The sequence below is a fragment of the Pteropus medius genome, unplaced genomic scaffold (assembly GCF_902729225.1).
Source record: "Pteropus medius unplaced genomic scaffold, Ma_sr-lr_union100, whole genome shotgun sequence".
Lineage (NCBI taxonomy): Eukaryota > Metazoa > Chordata > Mammalia > Chiroptera > Pteropodidae > Pteropus > Pteropus medius.
The window spans coordinates 6085774-6113415 of NW_024340696.1; the positions used below are offsets into that span (position 1 = coordinate 6085774).

The 27642-nt window shown below is 38.2% G+C and overlaps 1 protein-coding gene across 4 annotated transcripts in view; it reads right to left on the reverse strand.

The window, feature by feature from the left end:
• The window catches only part of BDNF (brain derived neurotrophic factor), a 53416-nt gene that overhangs the window by 22603 nt on the left and 3171 nt on the right, over nt 1–27642 (reverse strand). Inside the window, exon 1 of one of the 4 annotated variants that reach the window (XM_039866077.1) lies at nt 11136–11473. The exons of 2 other annotated variants lie outside the window; for them this stretch is intronic. Coding sequence is in view for 1 of the 2 variants with exons in the window: in XM_039866065.1 (XP_039721999.1) it covers nt 10008–10148 (141 nt within the window). In the remaining variant the exon portion in view is untranslated. Of the gene's footprint in view, nt 1–10007; nt 10321–11135; nt 11474–27642 lie in introns of those variants that run through there. One more of the 4 variants, XM_039866065.1, reaches the window with a different exon arrangement.

The window sequence follows — 27642 nt, forward strand, 5'->3', positions numbered from 1 at the left end:
TCAGGAATTAGCTGTATTTTTTCAAAGTTTCACCTCTATGTTACGTTCTCCAGTAGTTCCAATACTAAGATTCCCAGCGTTAAGCAAAATAACTATGAAGCTCAAGGAACAAGACATCGAAAATCATATTCTTCTTCCTTCTCAAGTTTTTTTTTCCCCTCTTTAAAAAAAGGAAACTAAATTAAAGAAAAAAACTCCTTAGAATAAACATTTTTTATCTTCTTTGACACATAGAGGTTGCCAGTCTTAGCTCTAGAGAGTGAACACAAGGCCAGGGTGACAATATTAGCCTACACTTGTGTCAAGCACTCACATTAATGTGTCAAGGGTGAAATATGGTTTCTCACTTGAATATTTCAGGTTATGGTTGTAGATAGCCAGAATAACGGTAAGAGAATCAGGTTAGGAGAAGTCATTAGGCCATAACACTTGATCTGGTCCTATAGCCATGCATCTTGGGTGAAGTTATTTAGCTGCCCTGAGCTTCGGTTTCCTTATGTTACATAGGAATGACGTCTGCCTGATCTTTTTCAAAGGTAACTTGTAGTGTCAAATGACATGAGACATCAAATGGATGCATTTTTTAATGTACGGAACATTACATCTTTGGATTAGATTATTACTAAAATGTGCAATCTTGTCTATGTATGACTTTAGCCAAAAAAATCGTGTAGGAATGCTAGTGATGACAAATCAGCTGGATTTTGGTTTCAGTACCACTGCCTATTGGAGCATTTCACCAGGGTAAGACTTTAAAATCTCCGATATTCCTTGGAACAGTGATGGTGAAGTTTCTCCTAGATTTTTACAGGAGATTGGCTCTAAAAATAATCTGAGGCTCTTGAATAAGAGACACTCCCAAGTTTTAAGAAAGTCACTGTCAGGAATGTGGAAACCAGAAAAATATACCAGTATTTTAGGAAAAGCATCTAAAAATCAGTTGTACTATGATGACAAATTTTAATGATTAATAAAACCTTTAAGATAAAGTCATCCTGCATTGCTTCTGAACTTTTATATATCTATAATTATTTCTAAAAAAAATGTGCAATAGGAAACATATCACATAGAAGTATCTATCATTACAAAATAAAACATGTTTTGACTAATGTTTAAAGGCAAGATAGTATTCATTACACTGATTTTTCTGCCTTCTTTTCCTTCTTTTCAAGATAATCATAAAATCGGCTTCTAGTAAATGGAAGCAGTCTCACGATATGAGTTTATTTAGGGGGAAATACACAGGATTTATACACACTGTCAAATGAAAGACAGACTCCTGAATAATAAGAGACCTGAATATGTCCTTGAATGTAAGGAAAACATCTATCATGAAATCTGTGGAAATGAATAGCATTATTACAAGAGTTCTTCACAAAATAGCCTCAAATAGCAAGATGTTTAAGACAATGTCTAACAAGTATTTTTGTCGTCATAATTTGAACATGAAATATCTGAAAATCAAGGGTCTAGAAAAGATCAATCTCTTGAAAGCAAAATAAGTTCTCCCAAAATGTTATAGTCCATAGTATGGGCTGGAAGTTCAAAAATAACTCAGAGAATTTGTTCAACAGACTTTTTTTTTTCTCCTAGATCAGGCCTCTTTTGAAGCGAGTATATGAAGAGGTATTGGAGGCATTATGTGAGAGAATCAATGGAGTTCCTTATCAAGTAGTTCCTGAAAAGGAATGGATCCATTTAGGAAAAATAAACCCCAGCTGGTCCAGTGACCAGCACCCACTGGGCACTCAGTTAATGCTTGGTGAATTAATGAATAAAAGAATCATTTCCTATGCATAACACCTTTACTTTTTTTAAAGAAAACTTTGAAACAGAAGAAAACAGGCATACAACAATATAAACTATAAAATACACCATATCCTAAGAGGGATGTAAATAGTAAACTGTTTGCTTTGCTGACTGACAATATGTATACTTGAAAGCAGTATGAGAGATCATAAAGTATAAATATTAATGAGTACTTGGAGTGAGCTGTGCAATCTCTGGTATAAACTTGCATTTTAATGACATCTCCATATTGGTTAATCTCCAAGTGTTCTGCAGAAGAGCAAAATAAGCTATAAAAAAGTATCCATGTTGAAGCCTCATGAGGCTGGGGGAGGGGGTCAATTTCTTTGACAGCTTACGTTTAAAAAGAGAAACTATGTGAAAAACTAATATCTGAAGAGTGTATGGCTCCCAAAGGGGAAAGCGAATTTTGGGAATTTTTTTTTTTTTTTTTTTAGTTCAGCTGGCCCAAAAGAAAAAGAACTACTTTTGAGAATCCATATGGAAGTATAAGAAAAAGAAAAATATTGTACTTTGCAAAGAAACAAGATGGATTTCTAAGATTCAAATCATGATGTTGCACCTATCTCAGGTAGAGGATTCAAAGACAAATATATAATTGTCAGCATTAGGATTATATATGAATGAAAAACAAGAAGCATACTTATGATCGATATATTTAAAAAACAGGAATACAAAGGTACTGCAGAGTATACCTCACGTTAATATGCAATACTTTTAAAAGGGTTTCAGGCTCTGCTTAAAAATCTGTAATAGGAAACTGACCATATTCCAAAGAAGCCTCTTTTTTCGTCAGATTACAAATCTCCTTAATAAATCGCTTTGCATGCAGTAAGCATTCGATATTTTATTAATGGAACTAAAAGTTCTTCTAGATACTATGTATAGCACTTAAATGTATATCACTGGTCCTAGATCTGCTCTTGGGGGCAACACAAAACAAAACTACCCCTTCCTCCATATGTCAGTTCTTCATATTTGAGAAGGCTGTCCTCTAAATAAGGCTGTCAAAAACATATCACACATGCTGCCATGACAGGCATTAACAATCAGAACATTCTTTTCTATTGAGCCTGGACAGCTCCAGAATTCTTAACACTGCATTCCAGGTAGCTACCATCATGTAATTATTTTCTAAGGGAGACAAAACCAATTGCCACTCCAGCCTAAGTTTTCTTGTACTGAGCCACCCCTTCCAAGTTCTCTCAAGCATTCCTCACATGCAGTGGTTTCAAATCCTGTCATCCCGGTTCCAGTGATCAATTGTCAATGACGTACCTAAAGCAACCTATTTCAGGTCCTTGAATTGAAGATAATACTCTATAATGGTCTATTTAAAAAGTGGAAGAGACTTATTAGCTTCCACATTTGAGTATTGTCCTTCTCGTAGTACAGACCAAAAAAATACGGTAGCTATGTTCATCAGCCCTAGTCACACCACCTGCTCACACGGACCCTGAAGTTATTTAAAACATCTAGGTTTCTTTACCACAGTCTAGATCATCCACCCCCCAAACCTTGTCCTGACTTCCTAGTCTCTCCTATGTTTATACAATTGACTTTAACCTAATCACAGTATTTTTACATTTAAGTAAACGTAAATGATCCAGATTCTATCATTCGACAGAATGTCTGCTGGCTTTATGTTTCAATATGATAAGCATATCATTTGTGCTTTCAGATACATTATCAGCCAACATGTTAATGCTGGATGTGCTTTCTCCATGTTGCATAAGAGAGAACACCTTCAACAGTTTGGTCTAGGAATGTGGCCTGGGACTCCGCCAAGCATCTCTTCCAGGAGCATGAAGCAAATTTCTCAACCTTCAGATTCTACATGATGTAAAAGAAAGTTATCTGTGTTTAAAAACACTCCCTACAATTCAAGAAATAAATGAACATGTGAAAAGAGCGAAACTTATTTCAGTTTGGGCATAGTTTCAGTTTTCAAAGGCACATGAAGGCAGAAAGCAAGCATCAAAAAATGCAGCAAATGCTGATGGTAGCAGCTCCAAAAGCAAGACTGACTAGACTAAACCCCATGTGGCAAAACTTTTATTCAATGAGCTTCCTTCTCTCTTTCTCAATGAGCTTCCTTCTCTCTCTCTCCCCATCCCTCCCTCCTCCACCCCACCCCATCTTCCTCCATCCCTCTTTTTAGTAATTTTTTCCTGAATAGTGAAGTTTGCTGCACCTGATTACTTCTATGGCTGACACAAAGTACAGACAATACAATGACTTTCTTTGGTTATGTGGTTACAAGAAATTGGCACAAACTTAACATATACTGTTTTCCATTCCCTGAAGCGTAATAACACATCTTCAGTGGCATCCAAGAATTTGAAAATATTTAAACAAAAATCCACCACTAAGTTTATAATTGCTACTGTCTAAATCAACCTTAACATTTTATACGTTCCAAATAATTTTATGAGCGAACCAAATTGTGCATAAAAAATTTTAGAACTAAGCCATCTAAAGAACATTTATAATAGCTACTAGAAAAAAGAAAGTATTATTACATGTATTTCCTTCCATTTCTGCCTTTTCACCAGCAAAACAGATAAAAAATTTTCCATAACTGTAGTTTCTTTATTGTCTACATTGTTAGTCAGGATCTGAAGCAACTATTAATCAATATTTGTCTAAGTGCCTCCTCTGTGACCAGAACCATTTTAGATGCTATTGTGAGAACATATAAAAATGAATTAAAAATGAATTAAATACAGATTTTGTCATCAAAGAATTGTAAGCTAATTTGTAATTATTGGTTCCTGGTTCTATTACAATTTTTTGGTGCTGGTGCAGTTGTAATCTTTATCTATTTTAAGATTGAGGTAATTCTTAAAATTTCTTTCTCCTTGTACTTTATTTTTCCTTACTGTTTTTGGTGTTAAAGTCTTGCTAAATATATGACCCTTTATTTATTCTTAAATATTCTCAAATCATTAAAGTTAAAATTAGATTGTAGTCAAATAAATTCTTAAGATCCCTCTACTCAATTTAGATGGTATTATTATTTGGTATTATTATTGCATCTCAGAAAGAGCAATGAATTGCTTGTAGTAAGTGAATAAAATCAGAATATTTGTTCTTAATGCTTCAGTACATATCCTTAAAAATAGTAAGTGTTAAAAAGGAGGCCAGCCTTTGTTCCTGGCAGGCTATTCTACATTTGGCTACTATATTAAAATGCTCAAAGGACTTAGTGTATGTGTGGAGTTGTGGATCTGCCAGTTTTAAAATCTCATCTACAATTCCAAATGCATACTATCACCCTTCCAACACCCCCCACCCCACACTCATCAAATTGAATAGGGTGGCAAGGAAATCTTAGTAACCGTAGCCTTGAAAAAAATGGCTCCTGTGGCAAATAAGGCATTTGGCTGGTAAAGCTGGTGATTTTGTTCTCTAGGTGGCACTATTCAACTTTTGATGAGTTGTTTATATTACATGAAGCTGTCCATTTACTTTCTTTATATTTCCATTATAAATATCGTAACTTTATACATAATTGTTTTAATTAAATAACAGGTTGCCTTCTAGTTTTATTTTAATGAGCCAATTTGAAGTTAAGTGATTTTTTATCATATAATTTTACATTTCCTAGGTATATTGTCTTAGAATTACGGAATTTTCTTTTGCCTGCCCTCCTCCCTCTAAAAATGCAGAGGCATGTCAAAAACACAGAAGGTTGTCATAAAGTTTCAGTCAGACCAAAGGAACCAAGATGAAAGCACATTTAAGAGCTACTAGGTTCTGCGAGCTTTCAAAATCAGGACATTACTACCATGACAACCAATGAAAGTTCTTTCAAGTGAACCTTTGGGGAAAACTGTATAACATTCGTTACTCTCTGGACTCTTTAAAAATAAACTTATACTTTATTATGGCTGTCACTGAAGCCTGTAAATTTACTTTGCTTCTCCCCATGCTCTGATCCCATACATCGCCCCCCAATTCACCTAATGGAACCCATCCTCAAATTTTAGGCAATGTATAAATGAGACATGAGGGCAATCAGCCACTTCTTCACATCCAGTATATTTGGTCAAATTTGTTTTACCAAGAGCATAAGTGTCCCAGAGTTTGTACTTGAATTTGAGTACTTGCATTTAAATGAAAGCTTCCATACTTATCTGACCAGACACTCACGTTTTTCTACACAAACAAGAATACCTTCCCGTTTCACTTAGAGAATACACCCTTCTACCATTCCCTCTCCCAAAAACATTTTTCAAAGTCAGTATATTAGTGAGATCCATTGTTTCATATCTGTCATCAATAACGATTTCATATATTTAATAACTGGGTCCAAGACTTTTCTAAGGCTTTAGTACAAATATTCTGGAAAGCCAGAGATGCATTTCAGTGTAAAATTATTTAGGATTAAACAGTTCTCTCTTAAGTGGAATTTTAAGGGAACTTTGAGGACATATACGTCTAACCTTAAAAATACCAAAGCCTTCCTCTGTTTCCTAGGGTCAGACCCCACATACAAATGACATACGGATTTCATTTGCCAACATCACTTATTGCTTAACAGTACTCCATACTAAACAGAGTAAATGGATGCAGACTGTAGTGGTAAGTTTGCTCATTCACTTCTGAAGGCCATCTGGGCATGTTATTCATCCTAATAAAGAAAATTTATCACAAAGCAACTTAATGTGATTCTTGTTCAAATGATTTCTTCCTCCACTGTAACAACAGCCAGCAATGAAAACTAGAATACCCCGGAATTCTCTCTTCCATTCCTCTTTAAAATGCAATTCACAGCTTGAGATCACAGAGCCTGCCAGCAGCTGAATGGCTGTACTAGATGGCTGAGAGTCCTTCAATTAAAGCAGCAATTTTGCAATTAGTGGAAACTGAGTGCTCCATAACAATCGTTTGAAAACAAGTTGAGACAAGTTAGCAATTACCTTATTAAAGAGATATAGTCACTTGCATTGAGCTAGGCTAGCCCCCTCACGCAAACTGAAAGTTTCCACATCAGGAAGATGCACGTAGAAATGATGTTTTAACCATTATAATAAATTCAGCATTATGGACATCTGAAATGGAAATGCCTTTCATTTGAAAAGATATCCAGAGTTTAGCTATCATACACTCTCCATGCTCTTCTGCTTGTATTCAGGAAGTCTAAAATTGTTCTTCTCTACTCTGACTCTAACTTGCTAAATCTTAAAATGTTAATGAACTAATTGTATATGACCTTTGCATTGTGTATATCTTCAGTATTCTTGAAGCTTAGTAGTAGATTAAGTCTATGATTGAGACCCGAAGCTGCTGGCTGTTACATGTCACAAGTTCATTACCTAGGCATAGGGGTGTGTGTGTCTGTATGTGTGTGTCTATGTAAGGGTGGGGGTGGGGGGGCTATTTACGAAGGATTTAAAGACAAATGTAAAAAAAAGAAAACAAGCTCTTCGCAGTACTATCAAGTGGGCGTGCTCAGCTTGCAGTGTGAGCCGAGCTACACACCAGAGCTGTTTCTATTTCACAGAAATGAGATAATCAATCATCTGCATTTTGACTATTGAAAAGCTGGGACTCTTAAAGATTCCAGGAAGAAGGGAATAACTTACATTCTAATGGTGCCCCGTTAAACAGGAACCCCAAGAACTTTGAGCCAGGATTTTAGAAAATTGCATTATTTACAGGTGTCCCCCACACTTTGTGAATGAAAATGAACTAGCAATATTCCAGCACCTTTGCGACCATCTTTGGCCATGATAAGATTTAGGCAATTAACTCACATAGTATAAATAAATGTTTTAAGATCATAGCATTTTAGGCAAATGATCACATTCTTGGTTCCTTTTGTTTGCAAGTAAGTTACACTTATTGAAAGGACATCCTAAAACATATTTCCTAAGTGCTTTATTTTGTGGATACTCAAATGTTGACCTACTGTTCACCTTAAATATCACTTTAAAATAAACAAGATTTCCAGTTACTAATTCAGCTCTGAATGGGCTATGAAAGGCTCCAAAGGTATGTGAAAAATCACTGTTATTTTGCTTTAAAAAAAAAAAAAGTGATGTCTAAGTGTGTCTGCAATGTTCTAATGCTTCGAAACATGTACGTAAGTCTTGTTTATCTGGAAATCATTTCTTTCTGCTTATATCATTTATAAATACGAAACATTTTGTAATAACTTAAAATAGCTCTACGTACATAACATTTCTCCTGTCGTAATACTTATTACTGGTCTATATTTACCAACATTTATCACATTTTGCAAAATAAAGCAGAAGAAAAAAGACAACGACTTTATTGCCCTGGAATTCCAGTAATGGTGACCAACGTGTTTTAAATTCCAGTAAAGGTTATGGTTATATTTCAACAAGTATCTCTTTCCTTTTTCTTACCTCTAGTGCTAGTCCAGAGGTTAACTTAGAAAAGAAAAATCTTAAGCAAAATATTTTCAAAATCAGGAAACAGGTGTTAGTAATTATTTTAAAGAAGTGCCATTCCCATGGCCAAAACTTTGTAATTTCCATGTGAGATGTGATCTATTATGGGTAATAACTTGAAGGACTATGTGCCATACTCTCAGAAACATCCAATCTAAAAATGATAATGTTGCCTGAGGGCTCCCATGTTTCGACCAATTAAATCTGTAATTATACCTCAATAGATAGTGTAAAAAATATATGTATATATAAATATGATTTTATAACCAAAACGACTTTTGACCTTACAACAAATTCATATAAAATATATTTTTGAATAAAAATAAAAGAGAGGAGGTATTTTCCAGGAAGTTGAGCCAATTTGAAGGTCTCATTTAATAGCCTTACACGTTTTATATACAGTTAAAAACAACACCCCCAATTATATATTGCTTTGTTTTAAAAGATAATTGTACTAGGATTATTAATAAACACTCGGAAATATGCTTTTCTTTGCTTCTGGCTAAAAACATTCCTGCGTTCTTGTCAGAAACTGTTCACTGGTTACTGCTAACACTGAGGAGTAAGTAAGTGTAAGACTCCTGGAGGACCCTAAACTAAGATCTAGGAAGCCCTAACACACTACCAACGGTAGCTTATCAAAGCTCCACCAGCGAGGAAAACTTTTTGCATTGGAGCCAAAGAAGCGCGTCGTGTCAAAATTCATCTGGAGTCAGAAAGCGTCATTCAACAAGTCCCTCCTACCAGCTCCCAAAGGGATTCAGCAGAGCCATCCCTTACCACTTCCCCACCCCCAGCAGCTGCTCAGGGCAGCTTGGCCGGCAGAGGGCACCCTCTACCTTCCCTAGCACCGCTCTCCCTGCCCCCTCCTCTCCTCCCCTGCCCCGCCCGCTCCACCCCAACACACAAACACAGCATCCTCAAACTGTGACTTTAGTTTTCTCCGGTGGGGCTGCCCCCAGTCGGCAATCCCCCCTAACCCTCGGCTATTTTTTTCCAGGCACAGCTCACTCACCCATTCCTTCTTTCCGGCTTTGCATTCCCAGAAACCCACCTAAGTCAATACATCCCCACACACATCCCACTCAGCTCCCCAAAGTCAAAACTTTTACTTCCCTGAAAGGTGCCCCAAGGGAGGGGCGCGAGGCGGGGAAGGTGTGGGTACAGCCAGCCTCGGAGTCCCGCAGCCCCTTTCAGGTCCGAGCTTCAGGGCTGTCTCAAGTTTTCCAAAATACATTGGAATTGAACCTATATCTTTGGTCTCAACTCCTGGGGAGCAGGTGACTGTGTGCCGCCTGAATGGAGCCCCAGGGACGGGGACGCGGGCTGAGGGAGCAAGGGCCCCCCAAATCTGCGCGGGGAGCGCTCAGTCTATGGGAAAGATCTTTATCTCAGCCCCAACACTGTCGCCTCAGTCAGGGCCACGACAACTGGAGCCCTAAATCTATCTCATGACCCGTTCTCTGCTGGGGTAGGCTTTCAGGGGATCCTCGGGGCGCCGTCTACGCTCCCAACGCGCAGTTCCACGTCTCTCCTTGACTTTCTCTCCTCCACATCAGGGCTTCCCGGGATCCCTCTCCCTCGGGAGTCCTGACTGCGCCTCTGGATTGTGGGATGGGAGGAGAAAGCTCCGCAGGAGCAACTTCATATCCCCCTTCTCCTGGAGAGGAGGAAATAAGTTCTGGCCTCTTCCCACAACTTCGGGGACCCCCAGGGCCACTTCCTCCCCTAGACGGGCGGCTCCCACGCCAAGTCCCACGCCCGGTGCTCGCCTACCTCGGGGTCCACACAAAGCTCACGGGTCCCCGGTGGCGGAGTCACATCGTTGTCCCGCTCCTGGCCCCTTCGCCCAGCCCCGGACCCTGTAGCGCCGCCGGCCCCACAGCAGCGGTGGCAACTGCAATTCAAGTGTCTCATCAAAGCTTCAGGAAGAGGGGATGGGGGGCGCGCCGGGCCGGTTGCTCTGCCCCGCCCGGGAGCCCGCGGCGCGACGGGGTGCGCGGGACAGCGGGCGGGTGCGCCCGGGCGCGGCGGTGGCAGCGACCGGGAGCTCCAGCCTGCGCCTGGAGCTCGGGTCAGACATTATTTAGCCCTTCGGTTGAGCTTCGATTGGTCAAACGGCACCGCCCCCCGCCCCCCCTCCCCCGGATCCCCCGCGCCACCGATACCCGTGCGGGGCGGCAGCTTAAAGGGAACGCCGCGCCTTTTCTGCGCCCCCGCTCAGCCCCCAGGACTCCCGGGGCTCCCCGGGCCCGCATGCCCCGCAAAGCCTGTCCCCGGGGCCCCACAACTTAGCCCAGCGAGCCCCGCGCCCGCCTGGGGCACCTCTGCAGGACGCACACGCAGCGCCCGCCGCTTCTAGGGGTGACCTAACCCCCGCCTCGGGGAACCCCGAGTCCTGTGCCCTCCGTGGAAACCCCGGCCTTGTGCGCTGGGGCGGCAGGGAGCGAGTGCGAATCCGGCTCCTCCGGTTCTTGCTCCCCTCGTTTGCAACTCCTTCCGCCCCATCCCAGCACCCAAGTTCTGTGGGAGAGGGCGTGTGTTTCCCGGGCCACAGACACACCTTCCCGCACCACGGAGCTTGCAAACGCGAACACACAATGAAATCGCATGGAGCAGGGGGGGCTATTGGTTTACTCCGCTGCCTTAAACACGCCAGCTTAACCAGAGTTCGTGCACTGACCTCTCCGGAGTTTGCCTAATAGGAATTCAATCAAGATAATAACCGCATTCTTTATTAATGAACACCCCCAGATAACGTTACACTAAGTTACTTGCTCCAGCCGGGAAGCCAAGGCAATGACAAACCTCACTAAAGCCACACGCTTTCTAGCCGACCAAATAGAGAAGAAAGAAAAAAAAAAAAAAAGGAAAGAGAAAGAAAGAGAAAGAAAAGAAACCCACCTTTTCAGTCACTACTTGTCAAAGTAAACATCAAGGCAGCTGCTCAGGGGAAGACTTCGGCCCCAAAACTCCCAGACTCTATTATTATTTTTTCACGTTCCCTTTGGTTAAAAAGAAGGGGGGTGGGGGCGAGTCTTTGGTGCCTGGTCTGTACTCCTTCTGTTCTGCAGCAAAGAAGTTAAATTATTGATAGTGGAAATTGCATGGCGGAGGCAATACTCGCACCCCCTGAGCGAGGAGCTCCATTTGATCTCGGCAGAGGCAGGGAGATTTCATGCTAGCTCGCGGGGGGAGCGGCAGCGCGAGCAGCCCTCTCGGCGGTGAATGGGAAAGTGGGTGGGAGTCCACGAGAGGGCTCCACGGTGCCTTGACGTGCGCTGTCATATGATACCTCCGCTGCCTCGAAATAGACACTCTAGTGCACGAATTACCAGAATCAAAATTCAGCGCATTTAAAATGATACATCTTTTATTAGAAGAGTTCCGTTCCAGGCATTGCACGGTTTTGCAGATGTTTTCACTTCCCTCCCTAGCAAACTTACACACATAAACCGACCCTTTTAATAATGAACCTGGCAGCAAAGATAAATAAAAAGCCTTCTGTTTTAACCGGGGGATGGGGGTTGGGGGGAGGACTGTTGGCTCAGTTAATCTTTCCTCAGGCGGCCCCCACCCCCACCCCGCCCCAGCAGAAGAGCAAACAGCCTTTCCGGTTCATATTTGCCGGTAGCCAAGACCCTTGGAGAGAACTTAAGTGGCTAGAGCCCAGAGGACAATTCTCAATTTGCCATTGGACGAACGCTGTCAACCGTCTCACCTAGGTTCCTGCATTAAAGCTGTATTTTCTTCACATTAGTTCGACCGATTCGTACGCTCTAGGACAGACCTTAAATTTTAGAACAAGGAGCAAGACGGCAGTACTTAACTTGGAGTCATTGGACCTGCTTCAAGCATAAAAATCACCTGGGTGTCTGTTAAAATGCAGACTTCTCTCCTTGAAATGATGATTTAGTCAGGGTGGGGCCAGGGGCCAGGGATTAGCATTTAACAAGCACCTCCAGCAATTCGGGTGCTGAAAATCTGAGGGCACGCTTTAAGAAACATTCTTTCCTGAGGGGTGCATAAATTGGTGTCAGAGGAATCTCCTATCCCCCTCAATTTTGGTAGGCAATTTTATGTGTATGTGCATTTTTCTGTAATCTCAAAGAGGTTTGACCTAATAATTGCTAAGACTCGTTGCTGTAAGAATTTCCCTAAACACTCTAACATTAATTTGAGGAAAGGGAAAGATTTATAAACAGTTTCCTTTCCTGGACCTTCTTGTGGTTATCAAGAATGTGCTGTTGAACTTAGTATATAATAATAACATTATATACTCAGTTCCGTTTACCTCTCAGTTTACAATTAACAAAGTGAATTCACTTCTACTAGCTGTTTTAGAGCTTCTAAAGACTAGTGACAGAAATTATTTTCATTTTATAATGAAGAACCCAAGGCTCAGTGCCACAAAATAATGTGCCCAAGTTCACACAGCTAAGTGCCAAAGAGATTTCAATGAACTCAGGAACTCCAGCTAGAAACACCCCTGTCTCCCTCACCCCAAAATAAGCCTAGCTATCTGTTCCTTGGAAGTGTTATCGGGATGTGTGATCATTCAGAGCATCTTTGCAAATTGTTGGACTGAATAGTCAAATTATTCAAATATATGCATATTCTTAGAGTGTCACACATTTAGCTTTGCACCTCTGTCAACTTGACAGAACACATGACCAATACAAACTACCCTACTGCACAGATGGTGAAGTTTATTGTGGAATATTTAATGTATGTGAAATATGCAGGCTAGCCAGAAGCATAAGACAGAGGGCATGAAGCTGGACTTGGTCACCTCAAAGAACCTCTATATTGAGTCCCAGGAGTGTAGGCTGAATTCAGACACAGTTTCTTTTAATATTGCAAAGCAATAATAAATAAAATTAATAAATAAATAACTTTAAAAATAAATTAAAAATTTTATAAATAAGAAAATACTTATACTACTTTATAAAGTACTGAAGAAGCCTTACTCAAACATAAAAAACATAATTTTATGCTAACTTCAAACCAGTGCTTACTTTCCAACTTTAAATGTGCTTGAAAATGAGTTATTTCCCCAGGTTTTTTAGTTTGCTTGTAATTTACTTCCTTCCTGAAAAATACCTAGCAGGTGAATCTCAAGAACCTTAGAAATCTTCTCAATGCTCTTCACTTGGAAATGATGGCAAATCTACCGGCTAAATTCACATTACCAGGGCAGCGTTTCTGCTGAAGGAAAAAGTGCTTTTATTTCTCAGACTCTGATAGTGTATGTGGCCAATCTTCTTATTTCTACTCTACCTTGACATTATACAAATAAATGTTTGTATCTTTACTTTCTAGTGTGTAGTGCAATTTTACTGAGGAAAAAAATAGAGGAGTCAGAAGTAGCAGGAATGTTTAGAAATAAAAAGAGATTAAATGCCAATTTAGATAAAACTTCCGATGAATCAGATCTCTTGACACTTCTGAGCACTTCCAAATTTTCTGATTTGTGATTATAGTGTTACCCAAATGATAAAAGATCAGACTTAAAACGTTTGTCTGCTTGACTTAACAGTATATCTCACATTAAAAAACAATGAAACCTAGATGAAATAAAGTTGGACCAGTGCCTTGCATAGAATTCTCAAAAGATTTTTAATTTAATTCAGGTAGCATATAGAGAGGATGTTAAAGGTCTAAGATCAAACTTTTTACAAAATGGTTTTCTTACTGTGATCAAGAGTGATACTGAGAAAAAGCCTCGTTGCCTGAAAAGAAAATGTTCTTTATTTCACTTCTGTGGGGCTTAAAAAAATTAATTTTGAATTAGCCTTTATTTATTTTTGTATGGTCTAATACTATGCTAACCCAATGTTCTAGAAAGACAAAGGTCAGGAAGAAATGTGAATTCTCATCTCTTCTTGTCAGGAAATATAAACTTATCCTCATTACCCTAGTGGAAACAGGGGCAGTAGGCTCAGATTTGACACTGACATATTTTTCTATTAATAATTTTAATTGGCTGAGGTCAATTCTAGTATCACTATAAGGATTTTATGTTTAATTATGTTTATTTAAGTTTCCTAGTTAGTCCTGCCTTCAGTCTTCCTTGCAAAAAAAAATAAAGTGTCTAGAATCAAATAAATTGACCTCAAAAACTGCTGAAAGTTGGAGTAATTAGTGTAGGGAAAATAAGTGAACAGAAAACTTTTCTGCTGAGCAGAGTGGCAAAGGTGTTTTTAAATTCATGTTAAATGACATCAAAGGCCCAATTCAGCATTGAGCTATGTCACTCACAATCCTCCAAATTATTGAATAAGGCTTGTCGTGAGAAAAATCTCAAGGGAGAAATAATGTTCTTATTCATTAGATGGTATTACAATATAAGGAGGATTCCTTCTCTGTAAGCTTTTTATGAACAAGGATAGCTCTATGCTATATTCAAATGTGTCCAAATTGGTCAACAGCTGTCATAGGAATTGTGTAGCCAGGCATGGCCATTAGTGACAAGCAAAAGAAACAAACCACAAAAAGAAAATGTTAGAAGGGCCAAGATTAGGAGAGTAGAATAAGGTCAAAATCTGATCCCATCTGGGAATAATATTTAGTTGGATCAAGAAAAACAGCACAAAACCCATTATGAAACAACTGAGACTAACCCCCAAACACATGAAAGTCATCAGCTTTTAACCCTCCCCATTACCAGATTTTTCTGAGAACATTCAAAAAGTATAACTGGTTTACTCATAACGTTTCTATAAGCATGGTTAAAAGGAATGGGACCGTGGACTTAGGACAAAATTTAGAGCTGACAGTGATAGCTGACTGTAGTGTTTGTTGGTTTTACTGGGAGAAGAGCCATGAGAAGAATTAGCAAGTTTATACCAAAGGGTTTCAGAACATTAAATCAGATTGTAAGGAGCAGATTACCTTATTTTTGAGAACCAACTATATTTAGGCTATGTGATTATTGAGGTGAGAGATTTTTTACTGCTAGATTTTTTACTGCTAGATTCTTCATGGGCAAAGTTAGAAATGTATATAAGATAACTTGGAAACATAAAATCGCTGAACTTCCCAAAGTCATATTAAAGAATCGCACTAAAATTTGGGCCTATTTTTACGTGACTCTGGATCTACATGGTGCCCATCTTTCATGGTCTTTTTGACAAAGGTCCTGGGCAAGATGTGCAACTGGCTCTCTTGTTCAAGTTCTCTAGATAGCACAGGCATGATGGGAATAAAATCTTCAATAGTGCATGTGTGGCAGCAAAGATCTGGCTTTAGATTTCTCTAGCATGCAAGTTCATTTGGAAACATCTGAAGCTCAACTTTCTCAATGGCAATTTACCTTCGTTTTACCACTTTCATAGTTATACTCATTCAAATGATGAAAATTTGATGAGCACCTACTACCAGACACTGCTCTATAGACTGCGATACAGGTGAGTAAAATACATTTGGGCCCTTTAGGTGCTAAAATTCTAGAACATAAGATTTGCCTTTTAATCCTTTTGGGTCACTTGTGAATTATGGAAAGGTAGGAAATTTTATTTTGTTTTGCATCGCCAAGAGTGGTGTATAGAAAGGTGAATATCAGCATGCCCCTAGTGGCCAGGGGGTGGTAATGAAGGACAAGAAACATTCTCAACGCTGGAGAGGCATGGAGCAGCTGGGGAGGGCCCACTATTGGTTGACTCTGTTCTAGCTATCATTGGTTAGCAGTGTTTTACAGAAATAGACAAAGAATAGGGGTCTGGGGGCGAAGAGAGTGGTAGGGAGTAAATGAGATGTAGTTCAAGCAAATAGTTTTCTGAATATGATTAGCTCGACTTAAAAAACGATAGGTCCAGAAGAGATCTTAAAAGACTATCTCATCTTCCTCACTACTTATAGTCCTATCATTGCAGACCAGAGAAGTAAGTAGACTACTCATCCTTTTTCTGGGGACCTTTTTAAGAATCTAGCAATTCTAGTGCTTGGAAGTTCCCATTTGTAACATATTTTTGTTCTTGTAATTTATATCTTATTTCATTTCATTTAACCTTAGTGGAGATGGAGAACAGCTGCTTACTAACCTCCTTGTGTTATTAAGTCACCACTCGGGCTTTTCTCATAGCAAGAAATCAGATCTCACAACCTTTCTTCGTAAACTCCAACTTCCAACCCATTAATCATTTCCCTTGGTCTACCCTGGACCTCCTCCAAGATCTCCATATTCTTCTGAAAATGTGGAGCCCCAAACTTGACATGTGTGTGAAATTATCCAGGGCTCAGGAAACATGGGAGTTATGAATTATCTGAACACAGCTGTTGGGAAAAACTAAATGGAAGATTCAATCAGATTGACAAATTCTTCCCTTGCAACATGGAGACAGTAGTGGTTGTTTCATTAAAAGATGAGCCTTAATGTGAAAGTTATATCTTCTCTCCTTAGTTTTTAGAGGAAGCATTTTTCAAAAGAAACATATTGGTTATGATATTTAATTTTACTTCTTTTCCTCTTAATAAAATTGCCTAAGAATAAGTGATTCTTTTCTGTACTCCATTTAATATCCCAAGTTGTGGAACTTTAACTGTTAAATTGAGACATTGCTTTCACATTCTTGAGTGTTTATTTTGATGTGATTTCCCTCAGAAGGTAAGGTCTATGAAACCACACTACTTTTGAAGTTTGAATTTTTTCCTTCATTGAACCATTTCTTTTCATTTTGTCTGCACACAAAACCTAATTAGAATAGAGCAAAACTAAGTTGAAGTCCATAAAAGAGAATCAGGCTAAACTGCAGGATACCTACAATTAAGTTTACCTGCTTATTTCACTTGTCAGGTATCTCCTTTATGACCTCAAAATCCAACGTGACTAAATATTTTGGCCTTCTAATTCTCTACAGCCTAGTTGAAGAGCATGGAATCAGCAGAAATACTATTCCCACTACTCACGGTTGTCTGTTTAGGGCATGTTTAGGGCATTCAGTGGTAACTGCAAAATCCATCGGGTAGTGTCAGGAGGAAATTAGGCCAGACACGAAATGAAATCAGCACTCTATAAAGAAACTCTATAAAGTAGAAGGGAAGAACATTTACTTCCCTTTCATAATATCATTTTGAGAAATTGTCAAGGGACTCTGTGACCTAAAGAAGACTACTAAGAGTGTTTGCTGTAAGTAGGTACTTCTGAAACTTTAGTCTACCAGCACGGGGCACCAAAGAGTGGTAAGTCCAGCTGGACCTAAGCAATGGTAATGTTCATGCAGATGGAGAGGGCAAATATGATGTTTCGTAAAAGCTGAGGACAGGGAGATGCGTTTAAATTCCAAGACCCCTTATGAGTGTTTTTTGTAGTCATTGCTGTATAAAAGTTGGGGAAAGTTTTTATTTTTCTCTGCTTGGACAGTAGTCATGATCCGGGGGGAGGGAGAGGAGGGGTGTGTGTATGGCTAGATATCAAATTTTGAAGTCAGATGTTGATTCCATCACACAAATTAAATATATTTCTGGGATGCAAATTCAGACCACAGTCAGCTTTCCTCAGGGCAGCCCTCATGCTGAATTAGAAAAATGAAGATCTCTCATTTTTTTATTACCAAATTTCATGCCTCCCCAAATGCAGTTTAGCACTAAGGATCTTTTATTTCATAGGCATATTTTTCTGGAGGCCTTGGGGAGAGCGAGCCAATACTATCATATATTCTAACTTTTACAATTAAAAAATGTCGTGTATTTCTGACCTTTTTTAATTAAAAAAAGTTCCAAGGATAAATACTTTAAGTTAACTTGCATTGCTTATTGCTTTATGTCTATAATGAACGCTAACTTGAATTCTCTTTCTCACGTAATAAACATATTTTTATGGCATTACAACTAGATTGTAGATGTTGATCATCTCAGAACTAGTTTGCAAGCCAAATTTCCACTGCCTTCTATTTTATCTGCACACAAAAGCTAAATAAATTGAATAAAAATAAGTTGAATTCCATAAAAGAGAATCATGCTAAACTACATGCCAATTTATCTAACAAATATATATAGTTTGACGTATTCTTGACTATTCGCTTAACTAATTACCATTTTTTATATTACTTTTGTTATTGTTTTTCGTAATTCTCATTTATTTATGTGATTTTGCCCTCCATTTATTTATTTACCCTTCAGTTGATTGATATTTATAAGACCACAGCCTCAGAACAGTATTTAGTAATAGAAATTAATCACAAAAGTGGAATTATATGGATGTTATATGAAGAAAGACTTAAAGAGTATTTTTTTTGAACAATGATGTGTGTTAAAAATATATAAAGTTTAAATTAGTAAACATTTCTAAATTAATTCTAAAGTTAATAATATTTTTCAGACTAAAGAGTTTAATAAATATAATTAATTTTAGAAATTCCCCCCTTATTTCTTGATCATTTTGAGGGAAGTAAATTTTCTGTTTCATTTTGTTTTTCTAGGTGGGGTGGGGAGCTATACGACTTTTCTTACTGAAAACCAAATAAAGCTGATGTCATATCTCAGGTAAGAATCTAGGACCAAATGAAGTAACTGAAAACATGAGGGATAATACAGGAATTAATGAAAACTTGAGGTTTCAATTCATCTTGTCTTAGCTAGTGTCTCAAAAATTATAAAATAACTATGGAGTTTTGAAGAAGTTTAAAATATAATTAGTTCTTCCCTACCATTTTGAAATTAATGTTTATTAGCATGCTACTAACATTTTGTTAATTATGTTTATATTTTAGTAGTTAATCTAAGATAAATACAAAATATCTTATTTTGAAAATCAAGAATATTAAAATCTAATGCAGACTGCTCATTGTTTTCTTATGTTTTGACTACTGGAAAATAGAAAAAATATCATTATCATATAATATGATATTAAGGCCCATATAGTAGTCAATAGTAATCAAGAAAATTTGGGTCTCGGTTTAAACTGTCACTTTCTGGCCATGTGACAAGTCACTTTGGTAGCCCAAGCTTGTTCAAATAGGTACTATAAGTTCCATAGAAATGTTTGTTGAATAAGTTGAGAGATCTTCACTCTGTGAAGTACAAGACTACTGTGCACTTCAGTTGCCCAATCAATAAAATGAGAGCCGTGGTTGTCAAGTCTGGCAGTACATGCAGACCTTAGCTCAGAAAGAACAGATGATTCAGGTGATTTCAATGCACTAGAAAACCAGTGAACTATGCTTTCAGGAAATGTATATCATCTGGTAAACTAAACTTGGAGCTTATATAATGATTTCCCCTAACGTTAGAGCCTCGAACCCAGGTAAGGATTCATACTCTTTTATATTACGTAGCTACTTCTGACAAGGCTTTAGGTGGACTTTTTTCATACACTAAAATCATCTTTTTCTACTGGGCTGGTATGGAGCCATATCAAATACATTGAGTTCAGGCTATCCTTCCTGCAAAAATCAGAGTGGAGGCAGGATGAGGTCTCCCCATAGACCCTGCCCCCCATCTTTGATTCCTTTCATGACTTCGGCAGCTCAGCAAAGACCACTGACTTGTGTTGTCTAAGGCTTACCAGTATGCATCCAATCCCTTGTTTAAACCTACATTTTTCTAGGAGTTGCTTTCCAGGAGGAAGGCGGATGAAATTTATCAGAAGATGCCCAAGTAGATGTATAACTTTCTTACCCAGACTATCTCCCAGCTTAGTTTCTAGAGCTGGTATTCTGAGTTCTGAGTTGGTGCAAAGACACAAAGGACCCAGACACCAATTCTTGGCCTTCTCCCAAATAAGATGCTATTTCCAGAGAAGTTCCAAGTTTGGAGTGGAGTCTTCGGAGGAAGAACATTGAATTGCACAAGGAAATCCAATAAACATTTTAGTCCCCAACAGGGACTGCAAGCCTTGTAATTATGTTTAAGATTGTGCTTGTCCATCCTCTTCTTCTCCATATCTGTAAACAAGATGTTAGCTTTGGAGGTTTGTCATCCACTGTGTTTTTGGAGAGGGCGTTCCGCATAGCAGCATCTGCAGTGCTATATAGCCAGTAACTGTTTGAAAACGCAAATTTATGAAATGGCTTCTAAACACACTAAATCCTAATCTAAACAATTTATAACATTTCTTACTCAATAACTCTCAGAAGTCAATTAACTTGGAACCGCCCAAAACAAGTTAAGAAAGGAGCTAGACATCACCCATTGCAGCAGTCCCCAACCTTTTTGGCACCAGGGACCGGTGCTCCTATGAGAATCTAATGCCTGATGATCTGAGGTGAAGCTGAGGCAGTGATGCTAGTGCTGGGTAGTGGCTGCAAATACAGATGAAGCTTCACTTGCTTGCCCACTGCCCACCTCCTGCTGTGCGGCCTGGTTCCTAACAGGCCACAGACCCAACCTGTCCATGGACTGGGGTTTGGGGACCCCTGATTCATTGGATTAATAAACTAAATTAAGCAGAAGGAAGAACATGTAGGTGAAGAGTTCTAGATACTAATCTTTCTGTCCAGTGACTATATACTTATTTCTGGACAATTCTCTTTCCTGCTAGTGTTTTATACATGACAACAATTACTAAAAAAAAAAAAGCAAAGATTGCACAGGGATTTACAGATTAGTTTACTGACTACAAAAATAGGCTTTGCAATTAGACAGACCTGGGTTCGAGTCAAGTTTTGCCACTTTTTGCTCTGCTAATTTAAGATAACTAATTAACTGCTACTTCAGTTTCTTCATCTTTAAAATAGGAATAACAATAATCTCTGCCTAGAAAGATTGCTATGAGAATTCAATTAACTATGAAAATGTAAAATGTTTACCATAGTGAACTCAATAAAGTTAGATTTTATTATTAATTTATTTGATCCTCACAAAACATGTTAAGTATTGTCACTCTCTCCATTTTGTGATTATGAAAACAAGGCTTCAAAAGGGCTAGGTGACAATTAATGGTTCAGAAGTCTTTTATTCGTTAGGAAAGATTCAACGTAATTCTAAAGCAGCACTTGCGACAACTAATTTTGAGATTCTTAGCTATCTCAGATGGCTATGGTGAAGATCTCTTAAGAAGATGTATGTGCAACCCTGAAAATGAGAGACCCAGATCAAATCTGGGTGGAAGCTATTACAGAGACACTATTTTATAATGGACTTTGGAACTAGAAAACTTTAGGTTTAAATTTAGTTTTCTAATTAAAATTTGCTATATAATTTTGGGTAAATTACTTAAACTCTCTGAGCTCCAGTTTTCTTATTTATACAGTTAGAATATAATCTATGTCAGAGAGTTGCTTTGAGGGTTAAATAATATATGTCAAATGCAAAGCAAAAACTTAGTGCTGGACAAATGCAAAATAAATGTTATCTCATTCCATGATAATTTGCTTATACTTTGCCATAGTATAATGATGACAAAAATGAAATCTTTATAGTCTATTGAGGTTAGTGAAGTCACATCAGGTATCTAATGCAATGCTCATTGAGTTAGTGACCAGAATCTGAACTTCTCTCTTTTTCAATGGAGTGATGGATTTCTAGGGCAGTGGGTTGGCGCTGGTGGTATCAGGGATAAACTTTGGAGTAATAGCAAGCTCAGTCCATACAAACATGTTTATTATACCCTAGCCATCTCATCAGTTGGTTCTTTCTTCACTTGGCAACTTGTTTAATGGAAAAAGTGAATTTTAAAAGTTTTATTCAAATGCCAGTTTCCTTTTGCCTTAGAAGGAAAATTCAATGGCTAATACTGAAAGGTAGCAGGAGACTAAATTAACATTTCTGAATCTGCACTGTTATTAAGTGCCCCAGCCCAAGTGCTCTGTTTTTAAATAGGTTTGGGAAATGCTACAGAGTAGCATTTGCAGATTTTGTCACCAATAAAAGTCAGACACTTTTATGTCACATGTCAGTCATTACAGATATCTTAAATACACTGATGCTTATCACTACTTGAAAATGATAGTGTTTACCTTACTGTTAGATCTTATTTAGTACATTAAAAAAGCACTAAATTACTAAATCACAGAATATAATGTTTTTATAACTGTATTTCAGTGTAACTGGCTTCTTTTGTAATCTTGTAGTTTGTTTATCTTATTCCTTTAGAAGTATTATTCTGAGAAGGGTACATAGGCATGACCAGACTGCTAAAAGAGTGGAGTGCATAGCAAAAAAGTGGTTACAAAGTCCATTTTAATTCAACATATTCCAAGGAGAAAAAATAACAAGGCCATTCTTAAGCATTGATTATGGAAGTTATTGGGGAGAAAGAAGCCTTACTGGAGGAGGAAGGTAAAAGCAGAAGAAACCTTTTTTTTTCCTACCAAAGTAACCAGAACAGTAATGAGCATGGGCAGTAGAGATCAGTCTCAATGGGCAAATGGCCTTTGAGAAATACTCACAGGAAGGACTCTGATTCAAAAACCCCTGTGTAAATACTAACCAGATTTTGATTTCCATTTTTATTTTTTCGCTCAATTTTCTTCATAGTCCCTCTTTTGTATTCACTAACCCTGCAGTATCCTATTCCAAAGGCTTTAGATATTTATGGAGTCTTTCTACCATCACCCAATTTGGGTATTTCTTTCTACAGTCACCTTATTACCTAGAGATATTAAGTAGTTGATGTTTTCCTTGAAGCTGGAGGTAAATCAGTTCCTTCTGGTTTTGATTTAGCATGTTCTGAAGGAATTTCTAGATCCCATGACATCATAACATTCACTCTGGGCACAAAGATCTCAGAGCATTTTCTTCTGCTCTTTAGTGCAATTGATTGGATTTCCCTTTCCCAGTGTGCGAATATTTTTGAGTGCATTTAGCATTCACTCAGAGGTTAAAAATTAACAAAGTACATTCTATCTCCTGTGGTGGTCCAAAAGATGCTCACAAATGGACAAAATGTCTCATACAGGACACATGTTTTGCCTACCTTCAGACTGAACTGTTAAATTCAGAGGTCACATGCTGCTAAACTGCTGGGGTTTTTTTTAAAACTAGGTTTTAAAGGTTTTTTAATTTTTAAATTAATACTTAAAAATATATTTTGCCATTTGTCTAAAATAGAATTCAAGAATGATGTCTGTCATCCCTGGTGCATCAGAAGTTATTTTAAATATGGCATCTTTATAAAAGTCAATAGATGCCTCATCAAAGGGCAATCATGTCCAGTGTGGGTGGCTGTGCCAATTGTTTTTGAACTACTGCAGCAATCTAGCCAATCCTAGGGAATGGCTTGCAGCCTTTCTACACCCACATTTTTTCTTAATTATCTCCACCAGGCTGAGTTAGCTAAGGACAGATCTATAGCATTTCCTGGATGTCAAAATGCCCACACACCTTCTGCAATCCTTGGGCTACCAGCTCCCTTTCATGTTTCTCTTGGTGGGTCCATTTAATTATTTGTTATCATGTGTACATAATGCATTATTCATGAGGCCTAGACGATTTCAGGATGTTATATCTTTGATTTTAAAAGAAAATGACCTGAGAAATTAGAACTTCTGCTTGTACGAATAAGCATGCGATAGTGAGTCTCTCATCATCCTATCCTTTCAAAAAATAATCTGCAGAAGTTTGAGATTATTGTTCAAATTAAGCTTTCCAAGTCATCATTTCTCAGAAAACAATAGGTTCAATATGTAGATCTTTTCTATGTTGAATTCAGAAAAGCTGCTTTGATTTTTCATAACGTATTTAAATAACAAGTTAGAAACTGATGGCACGCAAAATTGTAAATCATCAAAGGCTAGAGTGACTTAGTCCCTACAGTTCACCAAGTAATAGTTATCCATCATATCACCCAAATTTGGAGCTAAAGTGAAATTTAGAATTTATTCTGAGAATGTCCCTTTTTTTTTTTTTTTTAAATGTGTGAGGAAATAGAGATCTAGAGGAACTAATTGATTTTTCCAGCTATTGACAACTAGTTGGGAGTAAAGCTTGAACTTGGGCTTTTAATATGGTTCACTGTGTTCTCTTGAAAAAGGTAAGAATCCAGAAGTCTGTCCCCTTCTGTGGAACAGAGCACATTAAAGGACCAGTCATGTCTCTAAGTGATAAGCTCTATCAAGATAGGTCCCACTCAGTCTTGCTCATTGTTGAATCTCCAGACTCCAGCTCAGTTCCTGGCACATAATAGTTGTCAATTAACGCTTTTAGAATAATATTATGAATGTTAGAATCTATAGAAGGTATATCTCTTAGGCCAAGTGGGAAATGTCCAGTCAAGCTTATGATCCCCATAAGCATCAGAATATCTACAAAGATAAGCAAGATTCCAGGCATCCAAGACCAGGATGAAATTCCAGGTTGAAGGAAAATAAGCCAGCATAAATTCATGCATCAGATATCGGCCGGACTAAGTGACCTCTGAGAACCTTCCCAGCCCTCAGATTTTATGACTCACAAGTAAAAGTAAAATGCTTCTTGGCTTTGGCTCTTCCTATTTTCTGTGTTGTTTTGGGAGGGAATTAGTGACTGTACCTTAGATGGTGTGTAAGCTTCAGGAAGATTCGTTGAGTATGTAAGTGTGGGAGAGTGAAAGAAGGCTTAGGAAGAGATAGTCATAGGCTGGTAAAAACTTTTCATTAGGCCTGCAAAATTTTGGAAACTATTTGTAGATCTTTTTTTTTTTTTTTTTTTTTTTAAATTAAAGAAATCAGAATAGGAGGAAATAATTCCTACAATCCCCTTAGATGCCTGAGTGGGATTTGACACATTATGGTCTGGAGAGGAACAAGCATAGTCCTTGAAATTTGAAGAAATAGATTCTGAGTCAGTCTTCATCTCTTCCTGGCAATACATTCTTAGATAACTCTGAACCTGAGTTTCCTCATCTATAAGAGATGACTGGTAATTCCTGCTCCAAGGATTGCTGAAGAGATCAAATAAGGAAACCTATCAAGAGCTTTCAAAGCACTATATACGTATAAACTACTATTTCTAGGAAATACAAATAAAATCTGCATTATAGTGGAATTCTTTTAGAACCTCTTTAGAAAGCTAGAAGGATAGAAAAAAATCCATCTGAATTTTTAAAAACTCAGAATGAACACTCCAGAAATTGCAAAATGAGCATAGAGGCAGGAAGAAAGAATTTAACATTTTGATCTTTGCACTGTGGAATTTGGGGGTATTAGTCTTTATGGAACATGTGTATCTTTCTCAAGAAACACTTGTTAGAGCAGTAGCTTTAACTTCCAAAGTAAAAGAAGAAAGATTTCATATTTTTAAAATTGTGGTCACTCTTAAGCTAAAGCAAGGAGAAACTTTTCTTCTTACTGTTTAATCTTTCTCCCCTTTAAGTCATCCCCCCTCTCCATTTCCATAGGATTCAATAAATGGTAAGCTCGCACTAGTGTTCATAGTTACTTTTATTTATTAAGTACCACTCACTGTTCTTTACATAGATTATGGCATGTATATTTAAGAGACTCACTGCTTGTTAAATTCACTACAAAACACACAGAGACAAACATGCCCATACACACACACATACATACACACACACAGCAATAGCAGTTCAGCAGAGAAAGATATCAGCCAAAGAAAGATAATTTGAGATACTTCTGAGGTAGCAGTTGTAAAATTAAAATAGGCAACTCATTAAATTATCCACAGAGTGAAAAGAAAGCTATAAAAATAGATATTTTTCTGGCAAGTCAGTGCTTTTTCAGAACGAATTTAGTTTTAAGCAGAATTTAAAAATCAGATGCTATCAGTTCATATTCGTTAAAATCATTTAAATGGTTGGATTAGTTTCTCCTAATTAAAAGCAAAGATTAGCTTAACTGCCATTTGGTAGAAGTATATTTTATAAAAAAATATGTTCAGTTAGACATCATTTTAACTGACAGATTGTAAGCAACTTGATCAAGTGAATGTTCTTTGAGCAAGTTGGAGCCTGGTCCCCAAATCACAGAATTAAAAATAAAAATCCTTTATAAGTCATGCCTCAATGCTGACCTTTTCTCATTTTCATGTGTTGGGTTTTGTGGCTGATTGTCTATTCTGTGGTCACAGGTCCTTGCCTCTCCCATTGCCTGATTTTGGAATGTTGTTTCTTACTAAAATTTCCCCTAGAGGACAGGCCAGGAAAAGGAAAGAAACTGAATTCACTAGCGTCCCCTCTTATTAAGAATTTAGATTAGAGATTTGATAGGGAAAGAGTCTGGCAAATGAATGAAGAAGCTTGTGTATGTTGATTTTAGATCTTTTAAAGGTCATCTTTCCAATTTACAAATGATATTTTGTAAGCCAACAAAAACTTGTTTTTAAAATCCCCATTTACTGCCTTGACCATACAGATTAGATGGTGTTTAAAAACAGCTAATACTCTGGTTCAATTGAATGAAAATACTGTATGCAAAGAGAATGTCATAGTGATACCTGCCACTTATGGTTTGCTTCCCACTTTGCGAAGCCCTTTCAGATGTTCTCTTCTATCCTACAAAAATTTTTGTGTTGTAGGTCTTACTATCAGGGACACTGAAAAAGCTACAGGCAGTGAATATATTTTCATCGGAATTAATACTGATATATTCCATTGGGGGAGCTAGACCAAGCTAAAACCTCATACACAAATATTAATATGCAAGACCAGGGGGTACAAAAGTCTGCTAGGTTACTGTTAATTTTTTAAGGTTAAAAATATCCCCTCCCCCCTTTCTTCTCCTCGCCTCTTTATCACCTAATATTCTGTTTGATTCCAAACGGGACCATTGAAACGTCTTGCCTTCGTGCTGAGGAGCTCTATGTAAATATACAGAAATAGTGACTACCAGGTGCACCATTCTTAAAGTGACATTCATTTCCAGCACTCTTTAGGTGAAACCATTTCATCTTACAGGTCGAGGACGTGTGTGTGCGCGCGTGAGAGAGAATGACGTGACACTTTTGAGGTTTGTTTAAGTTGTTAAAGATCTCGAGGTTAAAAGACTTAGGCTGTTAAGCATTTTCCCTCCTTGTCGCCCAAAGACGCGAAATCTACAATTTTCTCGGTTCGACTGTCAGATAAATTGGCAAGTCGACTAAAAGGATAAGATTCCCTTAACGATGCATTCATTTGAAGCCCTAGCAACTATATTAGGCAGCAGCGACTATTCGCTAGCAAGGCATCTCGCGGAGAGAGGAAACTCTGCAATTTAGAGTGACAGATGATTTTTCCTCATCCGTCAAGCCGCCTCAAAATGTCACAATATTTACACCCCTTCCTTGGTGAATTAGAATCCAGAGACAGGGAGACAGAAAAAAAAAAAAAATCCGACCGTTTGCCGCTTGATTGGGAAAAAGCAAGCGTTGCACCTTTAAATTCTGCCCCTCCATTCCCCGTGCCCCCCCCACCTTCTCGGGATTTTGCAATAAATCTCCCAGTTCTGCGTTCAGCCTTGCAGATCCGTATTTAAAACAGCACCATCTGGGAAGGGTGGGTGGCGATGGTGATGCGGACTCCCTGGAGTTCCTTTGCAGCACGCTTGGAATTGCATCA